This window comes from Sus scrofa, chromosome 3, assembly GCF_000003025.6.
Source record: "Sus scrofa isolate TJ Tabasco breed Duroc chromosome 3, Sscrofa11.1, whole genome shotgun sequence".
NCBI lineage: Eukaryota > Metazoa > Chordata > Mammalia > Artiodactyla > Suidae > Sus > Sus scrofa.
In genome coordinates, this window is record NC_010445.4 from 70,531,456 (window position 1) to 70,547,260 (window position 15,805).

Below are 15,805 nucleotides of genomic sequence, written 5' to 3' on the forward strand. Positions count from 1 at the left end.
ACCACAGCCACAGCAATGCCAGATCCTTAACCCACTGAGCAAGGCCAGGGATCGAACCCTCATCCTCATGGATACTAGTTGAATTCGTTTCTGCTACACCACAGTGGGAACTCCCTGCTGTTTAATTTCACTATAAATGGAAAACTTTGTAAAATGTTCCATTGACAGATCAAAAAGAAGAAGAATATCTCACTTAATAGCATTTAATTCATTTGGCTTGGTTACAGTTACTTAGGTTTTTCTTTTATTCTCCCAAGTGAGGGAAATTCACACATTTTAATATCACTTGAAAGGCCAGCCCCTGTCCTTGCATGTATTGGATGCTTTTAAAAACATTTGTTGAGTTCACTAGGTTTATATCTTCATTAAGAAAGTCCAAGACAAGCAAATATGTTTTATTATTCATGTTTCAAATCCTGTGAGTAAATATTAGAAGTCACTTCACTTAAACTTTTCAAACTTAGGAAGGTTATAATTTTTGTGCAACTCTTAAGAACTATAAATAGAATGAACACAAGTGCAAGCCCAAAGTGTGGTTCTGTAAATTCAATCAGAAGTCATCATATGCAGAATCAAGAAATTTAACAATGTCCTGATGCAGAACTCATCAAAAGCCAACCTTAAGGAAACCCATTAATGGATGAAGATACCTGGTGATGAGGAAAATGAACCATCCTTGTGGCTGTGTAAGCAAATTGCCCAGTCCTTCAAGGCTCTCCCGGCCTCACCAGCCAAATCCAGCACTTGGCCATGGGACCCTCCTGACCAGCCCAGGACATAGAGCCCATGTGTATACTGATAATCTCTCATAAAGAGGCTAATACTTGGCTGAAACTTCTGTTATAGGTGCTTCCTTGTACACATATACCACTTAACACTATTCCAGGCCACAGTCATCATCACTCAACTCTTGGCTGAAGTCACAAACTAATCCCAGGGTGGATGGAATCCTCAAAGTACAGAGGCCATATGAAGTGGTATGAGATACAGGTTTAGTTAGTACCCAGATGCACCATTGAACACTAAATCGTGTTGGAAGGAAACTATTCCTCTATAGTCTTTGTGATGACGAAGAGAACATCTCATGTGGTGCTTGTATTTGAGTTATCTTCTATTTATAACAAGTGAGAATGGTTTCCCATTTATGATAGTGATGTAAAGTGTTCTTTTAAATTTTTCTTATGACCAAAATATGAATCAACACAAACGAAAAAATGTTAAGTAAATAATAATACATGTAGCATGTGGATATGGTACAAATTGCAGGAGATACTCAGTAAAGTCTGAGGAATGATGATCGTAAAGCTCAGTCTCCTACCTATGACGCTCCTCTTTCTCCTTCTCCATCCACCACCTACTTATAAACATCAAGAAATAAGATGCCTTAAAGTGCATACATATAATATGCTACTTTCTGTGAAAGAAAGAAGAGAAAATAAGAAAGCATACGTGTATCTGCTTATCTTTACAAGTAGACACATAGGAAGGACAAATCCAAAAAACAATGAAATTGGGCATGGTAGGGACTAGTGTAAAAGGCAAACAACAAATGAAAAAGTAACACTTTTCTGAGCTAATGTGTTTGTAAAGTTTTGACTTTTGGAAGCATAGTGACCTGCCTATATAAAAAATTAAATTAACAAGGATGGGAAGGAGGAGCCTAAAACTAAAAGCAAATGGAAACAAATGAACCTCGTTGCATGTAGATGAATACCGTAACCAAACTGAAGGGAAAATAAAGCAAAAGGACTAATCCAGGTGACTTATGAACATAGGATTTGATTGTACCCTCACTCTTAGGTTGGGAAAGAGAATTGCAAACAAGACTTGACCTCTTTTTTTTCAGTAGGCTTTTTGTATAGTACTATATACAAGCAATTCTGAGCCTATTTTAGATATATTATAGGACTGAGCAAATTGGTAAATGAGGTGATGTGGAGAGCCAGGATCTCACTGTGCAAGAAAGCACGTCAATATATGGCGTAGAGGAAAGAACTCTGTGGGAATGGTTAGAATTGGAGGTCCTGGTGTGATAAACTCATGATTTCTGAAATCTTTGTGTGTCCCTGCTTATGTAAGTCCACATGCATGTCTGTATATGTGTGCATATGGATACATTTACATTCATGTATTTCCTAGCTCTTTCCATTAAGAGGGTGTTAACTCCCCCCAGATTATCCCCCAGTAGAAGTGAACACACCTAGCGTCTAAATCTTGATCACTAATAACATTCCCACTGACAGAAACCAAGGCTCTTAAGAGAAATGGCTGATTTCAGAGCTGAGCGTGGTAGATATAAGATGAACCTGCAACATCTCATTATGCCAGAAAGTAAGGAAGCCCTGACAAAAAGTATGCGGGCATGTCAGAAGGACACAGGTTCTAGCTTGAAGGGTCTCCCGCTTGCCAAATCTGGGGCAATTTGAGCACCAAAGTAATTAGATATCATAATGAGTGTAAACCATTGAGGAAATGGATACCCATGAGTCCATTCAATAATAAAACAGATAAATTACCAGGGGAGAAGGAATGAGCATTTGCTTATGGTAGAATGCTGAGTGACAACTGATAAAGGCGGAGGGAAGGATGGAATTAAATGTCATCAGTTTGAAACCATCAGAGTAAAGACTAAAGAAGAGAAGAATCGTCAATAGATGCTAAATCTAAAGGGAAATTTTTAATCAGGAGCAGTATATCCACCTGATCTTAAATTGTCTCCTCAATTTAGTTGCAAAAGAAAATATGATATCTTGGAGTTCCCTTCGTGGCTCAGCAGTTAATGAACCCAACTAGGATCCATGAGGATGTAGGTTCGATCCCTACCTCGCTTAGTGGTTTAAGGATCCGGTGTTGCCATGAGCCGTGGTGTGGGTCACAGACGTGGCTTGGGTCTGGCGTTGCTATGGCTGTGATGTAGGCTGGCAGCTGCAGCTCCGATTCGACCCCTAGCCTGGGAACCTCCATATGCCGTGGGTGTGGCCCTAAAAAAAAAAAAGAAAGAAAGAAAATATAATATCTAGATGGTGGAGAAAGAAGACAACATCTTGACTGGGTGATCAAAATAAATATCACCAGTGGGTGACAGAGGAACACTGCATATTGTGTACCTGTAGATGTGATACCCCAAGGAGGAGACAGCATCACATGTAGTCTTCTGGCCAGAGATGCCACGGCTTATATCTTATTATGAGAAAGCATTAGGGAAATAAAAACTGGGGAGGGGGAGGCAGGGAACTTTTGAAGAGTTGACATTCTTCAGAAATTTCACATCATATAATAAAGAGAAAGGCTGTGGAAATCGTCCAGATTAAAGGAGACCCAATAGAAAACTAAATGTAATACCTAGTCCTCAACAAGCCAAAAGGCTATACAGGACATTATTGGGTCAGTTTATAAAATTAGACATTGGAGGAGGGAGTCCCCTGGTGGTCTAGTGGTTAGGACTCAGCACTCTCACCACTTCAGTCTGGGTTCAGTCCTTGATCTGGGAACTGAGATCCCACATCAAGCTGCTGTACACTGTGCCCGTCCCCCCAGAATTAGATTATGGACAGTATTAATATTAAATTTATGAAAGTTAAAAACCATACTGTGATTATATATGAGAATAGCCCTAATTCTTAGGAACACTGACATATTTGGGGATAAAGGGCCATGATATATGTAATTTACTCTCACGAGACTCCAAAAAGAAATACTGTATAAGCAAAGAAGGAAAGAGAGAGGAAACACCAATGATGGAGCATGTGGGGTAAGATTCTGACAATGGATGGATCGGATCTGAGGGTATGTGGCGTTCCTTATACTATGCCTCTTCCTAGAACTTCCCGATAAATTGAAATGATTTCTAAATGAAAAAATTTTAAAATATGAAAAGGAGTTCCCATCATGGCACAGTGGTTAACAAATCTGACTAGGAACCATGAGGTTCTGGGTTCGATCCCTGGCCTCGCTCAGCGGGTTAAGGATCCGGCGTTGCCATGAGCTGTGGTGTTGGTCACAGACACGCCTTGGATCCCACGTTGCTGTGGCTGTGCCTTAGGCTGGTGGCTGCAGCTCCGATTCGACCCCTAGCCTGAGAACCTCCATATGCCGCTGGAAGCAGCCCTAGAAAAGCAAAAAAGACAAAAAATAAATAAAATAAAATACGTAAAAATATGCAAGAATGTGATCTTTAGTGATGACTGGCTATTCTGCATCCTTGGAAGAGACTTTATGGCGATCTAAGAAGGCCATTGTATGCAGAGAACCAGGCTGAGAGGGCCCAAGTCATCTTTGAAAGTCATAGGCTAGAAACCAAAGTGCTGCTTTGATAAGCAGGCTTGCTGGTTTTCTTGTTCGCTTATTCTAACTTTGTTCTAAGGAATCCAGGAGAACTGCGCTCCAAGGCAATTAATTTAGCTAAGTCTCACCCCGCCCTTAGTCTGCGTCCACCAGAAGGACTGTGGGCAGCAGCAAAGACCCAGAGAGTGATCTGCAGACTCATACTGGATGAATTTACTGAGCCGTGTAGCTTCCATGCCCAGAATGGGATAAATTAGGTAGCTTGTCATCCCACAGCTCTTAGGCTTGGTACTGGCATTGAGAGACTTTGGCAAGAATTTAAAAGTAGAAAACTTTAAAGCAAAGTTATGAGCTGCCCTCCACACCCCACTGGTGATTTTACCCAGGTCTCATCAGCCAGAAAGACATGGTTATCTTTGCAGTAAATCAGGAAATACTGATACCATTCATTCCATCACAGAAATTAGGGACTCATTAATAGAGAAAGTCGTTTTATTAACTGCATGTATATGTCCAAAGTAATACCTAAAATAGTCTTACGAAACCATGTTTTCAGATTTTTCCAATTAAACATACTTGTTATTCTTTCACGTTTCTTACATTAGCTCCCTAGGATACAAACAGTAAAAGGCTCCCAGAGGTTTTTTTAATTTCCTGAGAAAAAATTGTAATGAAGAAAGTGCTATCTTTTTGCATAGTTGTTTTTTTTTTTTTTTCCCCATTGGGATTTGGGGGCGGGGAAGCATAATTGTATTGGTAGAAGAACTTGAGAACAAGGAACACGCCAAGTGTCTATCATGCTTTCTAGGAGAAACTGTCTTGAGTGGTCTTTTGGACACTGTAGGGTAGAAATACCAAGATGAGACTAGGAAGTCAGGGAAAATTCTCTTCTAAAGGAGAACTCTGTGAGGCCTTGGGGCAGCAACAGGAAGTTGTAGAAGCCCTTTTCCTTGCCAACTAAAATAACCATAACCTAAAAGAGGCCTGAGAGGGGAGTTACTAGTGTGGTGCTTTGGAAACGACCCTGATTAGTTCCATGAGGGCGTGGGTTTGATCCCTGACCTCGATCAGTGGGGTAAGGTCTGGTGTTGCCGTGAGCTGTGGTGTAGGTTGCAGACACGACTCGGATCTGGCATTGCTGTGGCTGTGGTGTGGGCTGGCAGCTACAGCTCTGATTCAACCCCTAGCTTCAGAACTTCCATATGCTTCAGGTGTGGCCCTAAAAAGACCAAAAAAAAAAATTTTTTTTTAAATATAACAGAGATTCTGCTGTATAGCACAGGGAACTATATCCAATCACTTGTTATGGAACATGATGGAGGATGATGTGAAAAAAGGAATGTAGGAGTTCCTGTCGTGGCTCAGTGGTTAACGAATCAGACTAGGAACCATGAGGGTGCGGGTTCGATCCCTGGCCTTGCTCAGTGGGTTAAGGATCCGGCGTTGCCGTGAGCTGTGGTGTAGGTTGCAGACGAGGCTCGGATCCCACGTTGTTGTGGCTCTGGTGTAGGCCGGTGGCTTCAGCTCCAATTGGACCCCTAGCCTGGGAACCTCCATATGCTTCGGGAGCAGCCCCAGAAATGGCAAAAAGACCAAAAAAAAAAAAAAAGAAATGTATATGGATGTATGGCTCGGTCACTTTGCTGTGCAGCAGAAATCAGCAGAACATTGCAAATCAACCATAATTAAAAAATAAAAAATAAATGAATAAAAGAGGCCTGAGAGAGCCCTTTGGGGCCATGCTGATCCAGACAACCCAGACCCAGTCTCTCTTCACCTCTCCTCTTCCCTCCCCCCCCTTTTTTTTGGTCTCTTTAGGGCCACACTCGGCATATGGAAGTTCCCAGACTAGGGATTGAATCTGAGCTGTGGCTGCCAGTCTACGCCACAGCCACAGCAATGGCAGATCTGAGCCATGTCTGCCACCTACACCACAGCTCACAGCAACTCCAGATCCTTAACCTACTGAGCGAGGCCAGGGGTCGAACCCACGTCCTCATGGATGCTAGTCAGGTTCGTTAACCACTGAGCCATGACGGAAACTCCTCCTCTCATCTTTAGCATCCTTTTCTTGGCTGAGGGTGTAGGGGCTTTTCTCAGTTTCAGGTTTGGGACTTCAGTCAATTCCCAGCCTTCCTGAGGAAGCTCCTAATAGCTATTCTATGAGATGGAACAGGAACCTAGGCCAAGCAGCCATGGCCCCCATGGCCCCTTTGCTCAGCCGTGCAGTGCACATGGACAGGGGAGAAAGGCGTGCTCAAGTGCTCAGGGCCTGGCATTGGATTTGACTCTCAGCCTCTCTACCTTTGTTCTGTACAGAGAGATGGCCATCCACTTAACTTCATGAGCAGGTGTCTCTTGGAAAGGGAGAAGTAGGGAAATGTCTCGAGTCCAGAAGCACTTCTATATATCTCATTGCCAGGAAGACTGCTTAGACGGTCCTTCTGCATAATGATGTGAGTCTAGTAGACGTTTCTAGAGAGGGGCCAACAGCTTCCCTTTCCTCACCCCTCCCTTTGTAAGGCACTGATTTTCTCTGTTCGTTTTTAGCTTTACTCAGTCATGATTTTTAAATATTTGTTAGAGCGATACCCGAGGCGAAAACTGGCTGGGAAGGAAAGCCTTTGCCAAAAGTATTTAGGTAACAGGTTTCTATCTGTTCAGCCAGTGTCCACACAGGTGTAGCACAGTGCCTCATGTAAACATTACATGGCCGGTTTATGCCTCGGCTGGGTGTTTCTGTGTTGCCTGGGTGCCCTGGCCGTTTATAGGCACATGCTTGTGACTTTATCAACTGAGTGACTTGGACAGAGTCAATGGAGCAAATCATGAAACTCGTACGCGATCCCAGACCTTTTGACCTCCGTAGTTGTGTACGTGGCACTGGGCACACCCACCTTGGTTTGTTTCTTGTTGACTCTGAGCTCCTGGAGTGGTGCTTGGCACACGAAAGCTACTCGATAAATGTTTATGAATTGAACGAGTGATTATTCCAATGATATTCAAGATGCACTATGAGTCTTGTGTCTTGATTCAGTCCAGTGTTAGTTTCTTTACAGGCTGCCTCTGAGAGCTATCTGCTAGTATGTCCTGCCAGCAACAGTGCTTAGGGCAGAGGTGACTCTGCCTTCTCCTGAGTACTCGTTTTAGTTTCTTAGTTGCCTTATGGTCTGTAGCCATTTTTTTTCTCTTACTACATTTTTATTTTTCAAATCTAATATAGCTGTGAAGGATGCTAGGGGGTTCTAAGATCATGTTTTGTCTTTTCTGTCTGACTAATCCTTGGGATGGGATGTTTTACAGCTTCTGGATCTCTTCATCCAGTGGGACTGGTCAACCTACCTTGCGGACTATGGTCAGCCCACCTGCAAGTACCTCCGGGTAAACCCCGTGACAGCGCTGACCCTGCTTGAGAAGTGAGTACCCCGTCCAGGGGTCTGTGTTGAGAGGTGGGGAAGTGGGGGTGGGGGTTGTTGTAGAGGCTAATGTTCTCTTTGCCAGTACCTCGAAAAGACAGCAGAGCGGTCCCATTCTTGAAGTTGTCAGAGAGGCTGTCAGCAGTCTCCATCATTGCATTGGGCGGGCCAGTCTTCCTCTTGTAGCCTCTTAATTCCTGAGCCACAATAGGCTAGGGCAAGTCCAGGTCAGTTGGACTCTGACACCAGCTTGGAGCTTAACTAGAGATGACAAGAGGAAAAAGGAAGATGCCTTCATTTGCAGCTCAGGCCAGCCTGGGCCACAGAGTGAGCCTGGCCCCGGCCATCTGGGGCATGGTGATGGATGCAGAACAGCCCCACAGAACAGATGGCTTCTCTGGTTCCTAGCAGAAGGAGCTCCTGAAATTACTGAAACCTTCACCTGCCCCTTCACACATCCCCCCCATCCCGCCCCCGCCAGATTGAGCCTTATTGTGCCAACTTTCCCAAGAAAGCTGTGTTGGAGGTATCTGAGTCTTGCCTTTGGCAGGCACTGGCCAGCAAATGTTGCTGCTGCAGGGTTGTAGCATCTCTGAAGCAGAGGTGCTGCCACTGAGATTGAGTTAGCCAGCTCCAGAACAGCTCCCTAACCAGTGTGTCACCCAGATGCTGGAATCTGCTATGCACCGTAGCCTGGCTCAGGCTTTGGCTTATCCAAGTGAAAGCTGGCAGACCAGAGACCAAGACCATGTGAAAGGGCAGCTTTGTCCTGTCATCACACCAGATAACCCCTGGCTTCTTAGAAGAGCACCCTGCATCCAGACAGTGTAGCCCGTCTACGTGTAAGGCCAGTCAAGCAGGTCCCCAGGCCTGGGAGGGCAGGGATCAGAATCTAGGAGGCCAGAGCAGAGCCTTAAGCAGAAGGAGAGGCCAAACTGTACCTTCCCACTGTGCAGTCCGGTGAGGGAGAGGGAGGGGAGGAGGTAGAGAGTGGGCAAGAGCAGGAGGTGGAGGTATGTTTGGAGCCAAGAACTTAGGAACCCACAGTTCAGCTTTCTCCAGACCAAGACAGAGACTGATGTTTCCATTTTAACTTTGTTTCCCATGGTTCTCTCTCCCCATGACCTTCTTCCCTAGGATATCTAGAGAGTAAGTATATTATTCACTTGGGCCTTTTCCATCACTTTGAGGCAAGTCCTTCTGGTTTCCTCATTGACACTAATGACTACACTAAAATCCCTACCCTGTGAGTGGTCCCCACCCTGCATACTAATCTACTAAACCAGTCTGGTGCCAACTGGCTGGCTGCCTCCTCTCTCCTTGGTCCTCTGAGTGACCCTTGGCTTACCAATTCCTTTGGGGCTGGGAGTGGTGACAGGGATTTTCCCCCATTGGTGCCAGGTAAAGGGTTGTTCCCACCCAGTTTCCTGGCACAGTCAATACTCTTGCTAGTCCAGAGCCTGAAACTCAGCCCTGACAGAAGGAAGCTCCTCGGCCCTCTTCCCTCCCTCCCAGTGGTGAGGCCCATGGCTTTAAGATCTGGAACCTATATCTCCCATGGAAGGCTCCTTACCAGAGGCAAGGCCTCATCACAGAGTTCTCAGTACCCAGCTGAAATGGCTTTTGAGTTGGTGCTTAGGCGCCGTATTCATTATGTGTCCACATGGGCTCTCCGATTCCCTTCGGCCAGTTACCTCTCTCAATAATTCTTTCCTCCTCTATTCCTGAGACGCTCTAGACCCAAGAAGTCCTGGCTCATCTACTTCCTATGAATCAACAATAGCCGAAAAGAATCAGCCTGTCTGTAGCATTCTGGGGGCCTGGCCGGTAATAAAGCCACGTGCTTAGCCCTAGCAATCAGCAGGGTTAAAAAGCTTCGTTCCATACACAAAGGTCAAAGGCCACCCAGGTCACTACCATCTGTATTTCCCAGCCTCATAGGAATCATCCCCTTGCCCTGACCTGTCCCAACTTTCCCCACCACCAGCTGTACCACCAGACCTTAATACTCCCCTTTTCAGCCCAGCCTTTCTTAGCAGGGGGAGACCTGGAAAGACCCAAAGACCTGGAGAGGACATTCAGGACAGAGAGGAGGCCCCTGTGTCCCTGGGAGGTGGCCAGAGCCAAAGGAGATCAGGATCCTGGGCTCACAGACTACGGCGGGGGTTGGGGGGAGCTCTCCCTTGGTTTTAGAACCTCCCAGGGGAAAAACCTGTATGCCACCATCAGCCCTTAGGGCACTCGAGCCGATCTTTCAAGTAACCCCAACTCTAGGCCTTAATGACCCCGCAAACGCTGGCCGCTGGGGTGCAGAGACGACCCTCTTTCCCCCTTTTTCCTGCCTTGTTTCCAGAGCTCCACCATGGGGCTGAAAGCCAGCTCTGCCTGCCTGTCTCTGGGCTGCTTTGAGGAGTCAGCACACTAATGATCACATAGGATGTTACAGTAAATGTCCTATAAAGTCAGGAAGCATTTTCCTTCCCTTCTTTCTTTTTTCTTTCGCTTTGGGTTGATTTGATTTCGATTTGTGGTATATCCAGCAAAAGAAAAGGGGTTGGCCTCTGGGATCAGTACTCCTAAACCAAGCCAGTTCCACAGACATAACTGGGCAACGAAAGTGTCAGGGACAAGATACAGTAATCATTCCTAGCCTTGGACCCCTGTCGACCGCAAGGTTCTTTTCCACCTAAACCTCTGTCACCTCTCCTCCTTCCCCCCTCCCCAGCACAGCCTCCGCATGTGGGTGGTTGTACCTTATATGCAGTGTTCTAAGTTTGCTGGATGAGTAATTCCAGCCTGCAGGCCCTAAAGCTTAGATCAAAGAGAAATCTCCATTCGTTTGTGGCTGTCACTGTCAGCCAGCGCCACAAAGCTATGGCTCTCATGAGAACCTCCTTACCATATGGAGATACATGTCCCTGGCTTTTTGACCAAAGGCATCTAGTCTGTCCCTCTGCACAGGGCTGCCCACAGGAAAAAATGGGGCCAGGATTGGCCAAAGGCCCTGAGAAAGCCTGCCTGGGATACTTGACTCCCCCAGGGCCAGGTTCTTCCTGTCCCCGCTCCCAGCCTATCTCCATGGAGGCCGGAGGGCTCTGAGGTCAGAGAGCTGGCCAACCTCCTGCAGGAGGGTGGTGAGGAGGTGCCTAGCCCTTCTCCAGGGAGAAGTGGGTCTGGCCAGTGGTCTTAATTCTCTAACATTAGAACTATCTGTGGACTGGAGGTACAGCATGTAGAGTCCAGGGCCGGAGTTATCAATCCCCAGCAGATATCAGGGGCTCTGCACCCTTTTCAGGGAGTGACAGCTTCCTGGGTTCTGTCACCATGGCCCAGTCAGATCTGGGAGTTTCTCTGCCAGCCTCAGCCTGGCCTTGCCCGTCTCCATCCATGCTTCCCAGTGAGGTCTCTCCATCTGGCAGCATTGGTGGCCAGAACTGCCCACGGTTTGTGCACCAAGACTCTGCCATCCCTGGAGCTTTATCATGAGCCAGTTCAACAGTTTTCCAAAGGTCAAGATCCAGGATGTAGCAGCCGTTGAGATCTTGGAAGCTCCTCTTACCTAAAACCCGGGCTTATCAAGTGAGAGGCTGGCTCAGCCTTTTGGTACCCGCTTTCCTTAGCACCATGCCCTCTTGGCCACCTCGCTGCCTCTGGGCCCCTTCTCTGAGACAAAGGAAAAGAAATCAATCAAGCCCTTAGTTTTGTAGGGGGAAGATAGAGTAACGGGCTAGAGTGGGGTTTAGAAATATACAGTGGCTTTCAGGTACTCACATTCTTCTGGAATTGCTAGTGAAGGACATTGTTCTGCCTTCCCTTTCAAATACGGGCTCGCAGGTCGGAGCAGGGTTTGGTACTTTTATGAGGTAATGAGAAGACCTTAGAGGTCCTCTAAGATCCTGTTGACCATCAGGGCTATAGCAGGTCCCCATACTGACAGCAGGTGCACAGCTGGGCATAGACGGGAATGAAGTTGGTGGGGTGGGAACGAATGACGAGGGAATTGGCCAGAGCTGGCTCTGGATGCTTTCCAGAGGTGACTGAAGTTGGGATGGCCGTGGGTGTGCCTCCAAGGGCATCTTCCTCAATCGTAGGTGAGTATGGGCCTGACAGTGACAATATTCTGCAGTCTCTCAGCTGCAAGTGGTGGTGAAAATAGGCTCTCCACCATTGTCACCGCACGCATTTTGCTCTTTCTTTCCTTCTCTGCTCAGGATGAAGGACACGAGCCGCAAGAACAACATGTTTGCACAGTTTCGGAAAAATGAGCGAGACAAGCAGAAATTGATTGACACTGTGGCCAAGCAACTCCGGGGACTCATCAGCAGCCACCACTCGTGAAGGCTGGCCTCGGGCCGACAGAGGCCGCTCGCTGCAGCCCCGGATCCCTGGAGCCAGCGCTGGCTGGCCCTGCATTTGTGCATTCTTCTTCAAAGAGAGCAGATGTATTTTTTTAATAACCCATGTACAGTATTCGCATAACCCTTCCCTTGAGTAACAGAGGCGCGAGAGTCAGCAAGTCCATGAGAGGTTGCTAGGCTGGGATTCAGGCAAAGTTACAGCACACTGTCTGTCCCTTCCTAGGGATGGTCGTGTCACCTGTCCCAGTATGACCAGCCACCTTTCATCCATGGCTCTAGAGCTTAGGTCTGGGCTCAGGAACTACACAAACAAAATGGGTGCTTGGCACTGGGAGGGAGGTGAGTAGGCAGGAAGTACATCCTGTTGGCTCCTAGGTGCCCCATTCACTGCAGAGGGGAGGCCGATTCTTCTTGACACAAAGAAAGAGCCTGGAAAACAGTTCTGTTTAGCGTAGGAAAGACCAGCGCCCAGTTCCCGAGTTGTGAGGTTCAGCTTCTCAGTGCACTGACTTTCACTGATCAGGGAACAAGTGTGGCAGGTGGCAAGATGATGGCTTCACCCCAATACCCCCCGCCCCCATCCCGCTGGGGATGGCATTTTTTAGCCTCGATCTGACCCAGTGCTTTTACTTCTAGTTTTTCTGGGCCAAAGAAGAGCTGAGTGTGCAGTGGGAATAATCGGACCTCATGACTAACTGTAGGTGCCCCCCACACCAGGAGGAGTTTTACTGGATCTGGAGAGCCAGTGTGAATGGAATCAGAGTTCCTTCCCCCTTCCTCTCCTTGTCTTCTTTCAGGGTCAGGGCCTAAGTCAGCAGTTATTTCCATAGACAGAGTCTCAGACGTGCCCTCCTCCAGCAGCGTCACCTGGGATAGTCAGATTCCAGAAGCCTGAAAATGGTCCTTACTTTACCCTTAGGCGAAATCTGAAGATGACTTGGGATTGTTCCTTTGTGTTTTAAAACCAGCTTTCTGGCCCCCATCATTAGAGGAAATGGCACCAGCTCTGTACTGTGGGGACAGCCGTAACTGGACTGGATGCCTCTAGGGGTGGAACCACTGTCACCGTGAAATACAGCAGGTCGACCATGGCTAGTGGTTTCTTTCCTCTGGCCCAGCTGTCCTTCGCTGAGTCATATCCTGGAAAAGAAGCTCTTCTTGCTCAAGCCTGACGCTTCCATCCCCTTTTGAGGTCCCCATAGCTGTCTTGTGGCTTCACCTGAGAAAAATCACCTGTTATCCCATCCCTCCAGCTCTGGAGTTTGCAAAAGGAGCCTGGCCCCGTTAGCTCGGAAGCTGTGTCCACTCTCTGAAATGGGCTCCCGAGACCTAATGCAAGGGCTTTGCTGGGAGGTCAGACAGAGAAACCTGCCCTTTAAAACACTTCAGGAAGATGCTACTAAGGCTACTGGCAAGAGTATAATTGTGGATCACCAAACTATGACAAATAAGCCACACAGGCATTTCCAGCTTGGATTAGTGGGAGGAAAGACTCATCAAACAGAATTCTTCACCACCTTTGTCAGCAACTGAGTTGCTTCTGGGGAAGGCAGTGTTTCCTTTTTCACAACCCTCCCCCCCCCAAAAAAAAATATTGTACCACAGCTTGGAAACCGTGGGGAAGAAAACATGCACTCAGACGTGCAGGTTCCCTCAAAGCTGGAGAGGCCAGGCTGCATGTGGGCTCTGCAGAAGCCTCCTGAGCCTCGTCCTAGGGCTAGACAGTCGGCCAGGGCCTTAGCTTGAGGCTCAGAGATGAGGGCTGCCACCCAGAGCCTCGATAGCCATGGGGAGGCAGGGAGCCATGGGAATAAGACCCCAAGTGCCATCCCTCCCGCTCGGACTTTATTAGAAAAGAGCAAGAAGAGTCACTCTCATCCTATTGCTTAAGAAGGGACCCGAACACCCTCTTGCACTGGACCGCAGTTGGAACAAGGTCTCTTCAGGTTTGAGTGCTGAGACTTTGAAGTGGAACTGAGAGAACCTTAAGCAGGTCACATGGTTTTTTTAAGCATTGTCATTGCTGCTCTTGTCTCAAACCCGAACCCTGGAAACACTGTGCTATAGAAGAGAAGGTGGATGGGGGGAGAGGAAAGAGGGTAGCCTGCCCCTTGCACACACAAGTCCTTCTGCCAAAAAGGCTTATCCAAGCTCAAGGCTCCTGGGTGGATCTTTGTTAGATCCCTCTCCCCTCTTGGTCTGCCTTCAGTCTTCCCAAACAGAACCAACATACAGCCACTGCGCTGTCTGTGGAGACATGCTGTTTGAATTGGTGAAGTCGGATTTTTCAGTTTTGTCTCGAGGCCTCTAGCTGGGCCAGCCCTTGAGAGGACTTGTGCAAAGCATGGGTGCCCAGACTCCTAAGATCTGGCCTCAAAATGCCCAGAGATGTACAAGTGCCCCGGAGGTCTCTTAGAAGGGCCAGAACGTGGTGCCCAGGAGACTTCCAGTCCTCTAGTTGGCCAAGTTCTTGGCGAAATCAGGTCCTTATTCCTGGAGGGACAGTCCAGCTGGGGACCCTAGTGGGTTTCAGTCATAGTTTAGGCAGCTGGCTTGGTTTCAACCTATTTCGTAGCGCAGTCCCTTTGAGGAGAGTGTGCCTGGAGCTCTTGGGCCTGGGGAAGAGCAGGCCCTCAAAAGTGGGGGCAGCGGCGCATCCCTGTTGGTAAAGGGACTATACAGTTTCCGGGCAGCAGTTGCCAGTATTTTCATCGTGTCCCAGGCCTCCTCCGCGTCAGCCTAGCTTCCCTGCACACTTGACAAGTGCTTGTTCAGCAGATCCCAGACCCAGGGCCCTTTACCCAGGATTGGCATTGGCTGTGGCTTTCCCTGTAAGGCTCTGAGCACCCTCCCTGGGGCCTTCTCCCAGGACTCTGCACCTGGCTGCCTCCGTTGCCTCTCTCTCTTTCTTTTTTTTTTTTCCCCGCCTGGGTGTGCAGTTACTTTTCACTAATGTGTTCGAAATGGCCTTTTTTATTTTGCACATGTCTGGGGGAAATTTCAGAAAGTCCATTTTTAACTCTAAAGGGAACCTTCTTCTTTAAAGCTCACCAGTAAAGCTACTGATACCGATGGGCCTGGCAATGAGTAGAAAACCTCCTCTGTGAAAAGAGCATGTTTATCCTCCTGTACGTTTGCCTCTTTTAATTGCTATTAAATGACACAGCCTATATATCTGTTCAAAAGCCACAGCGTTGTCTCCTGACTTTTCTGTTCTCCCACCCCTTTTGCACAGTGCAGCCATGGTTGGGGATATGAGGACTGACCCTGCACCCCTCCCCTGGACTGAGGACTAGAGCAGGCAGAAGCCTGGTGGGGAGGAGAAAGCCTGCCCGCCAGACACGGCAAGGAGTCGTATTGGGACCTTGGAGACATTGCGAACTGCTAGGTTAGGCTTTCCCGTCTCTACCGTTGACACTGGCATTGTCGTCATCATCATCAAGAGAACTGACTCTTGAAAGGCCTGATTTATGCGGGGTATCAGGCTAGGCAGCGGGGGGCTTTCAGTGTGTTTGGAACACTGGCCCCGCCGTGGAAAGGCTCCTGGTTAAAACGGAGCCGTGCGGGATTCTCCAGAATGAAGCCAGGCTGGGGGAAGGAGGGTAATGAGCCCGTCGTGGAGCTCAGTGGGGGAGAGGGACAGGCCTTCTGGCCTGGTGTTGGGACAGCTCTGGTCGGAGAAGACAGTGCAGAGAAATCAGGATGTTAATGAGCCCGGCCTTGAAGGAATTCAATTCGGACACCATT

The 15,805-nt window shown here is 47.8% G+C and overlaps 1 protein-coding gene across 1 annotated transcript in view; it reads left to right on the forward strand.

The window, feature by feature from the left end:
* EXOC6B (exocyst complex component 6B) overlaps window positions 1-15,247 on the forward strand; it is a 607,547-nt gene extending 592,300 nt beyond the window's left edge. The window contains 3 exon segments of the mRNA XM_013996035.2: window positions 7,588-7,700; window positions 8,838-8,849; window positions 11,912-15,247. Coding sequence (XP_013851489.2) covers window positions 7,588-7,700; window positions 8,838-8,849; window positions 11,912-12,038 — 252 coding nt within the window. The 3' untranslated portion in view covers window positions 12,039-15,247.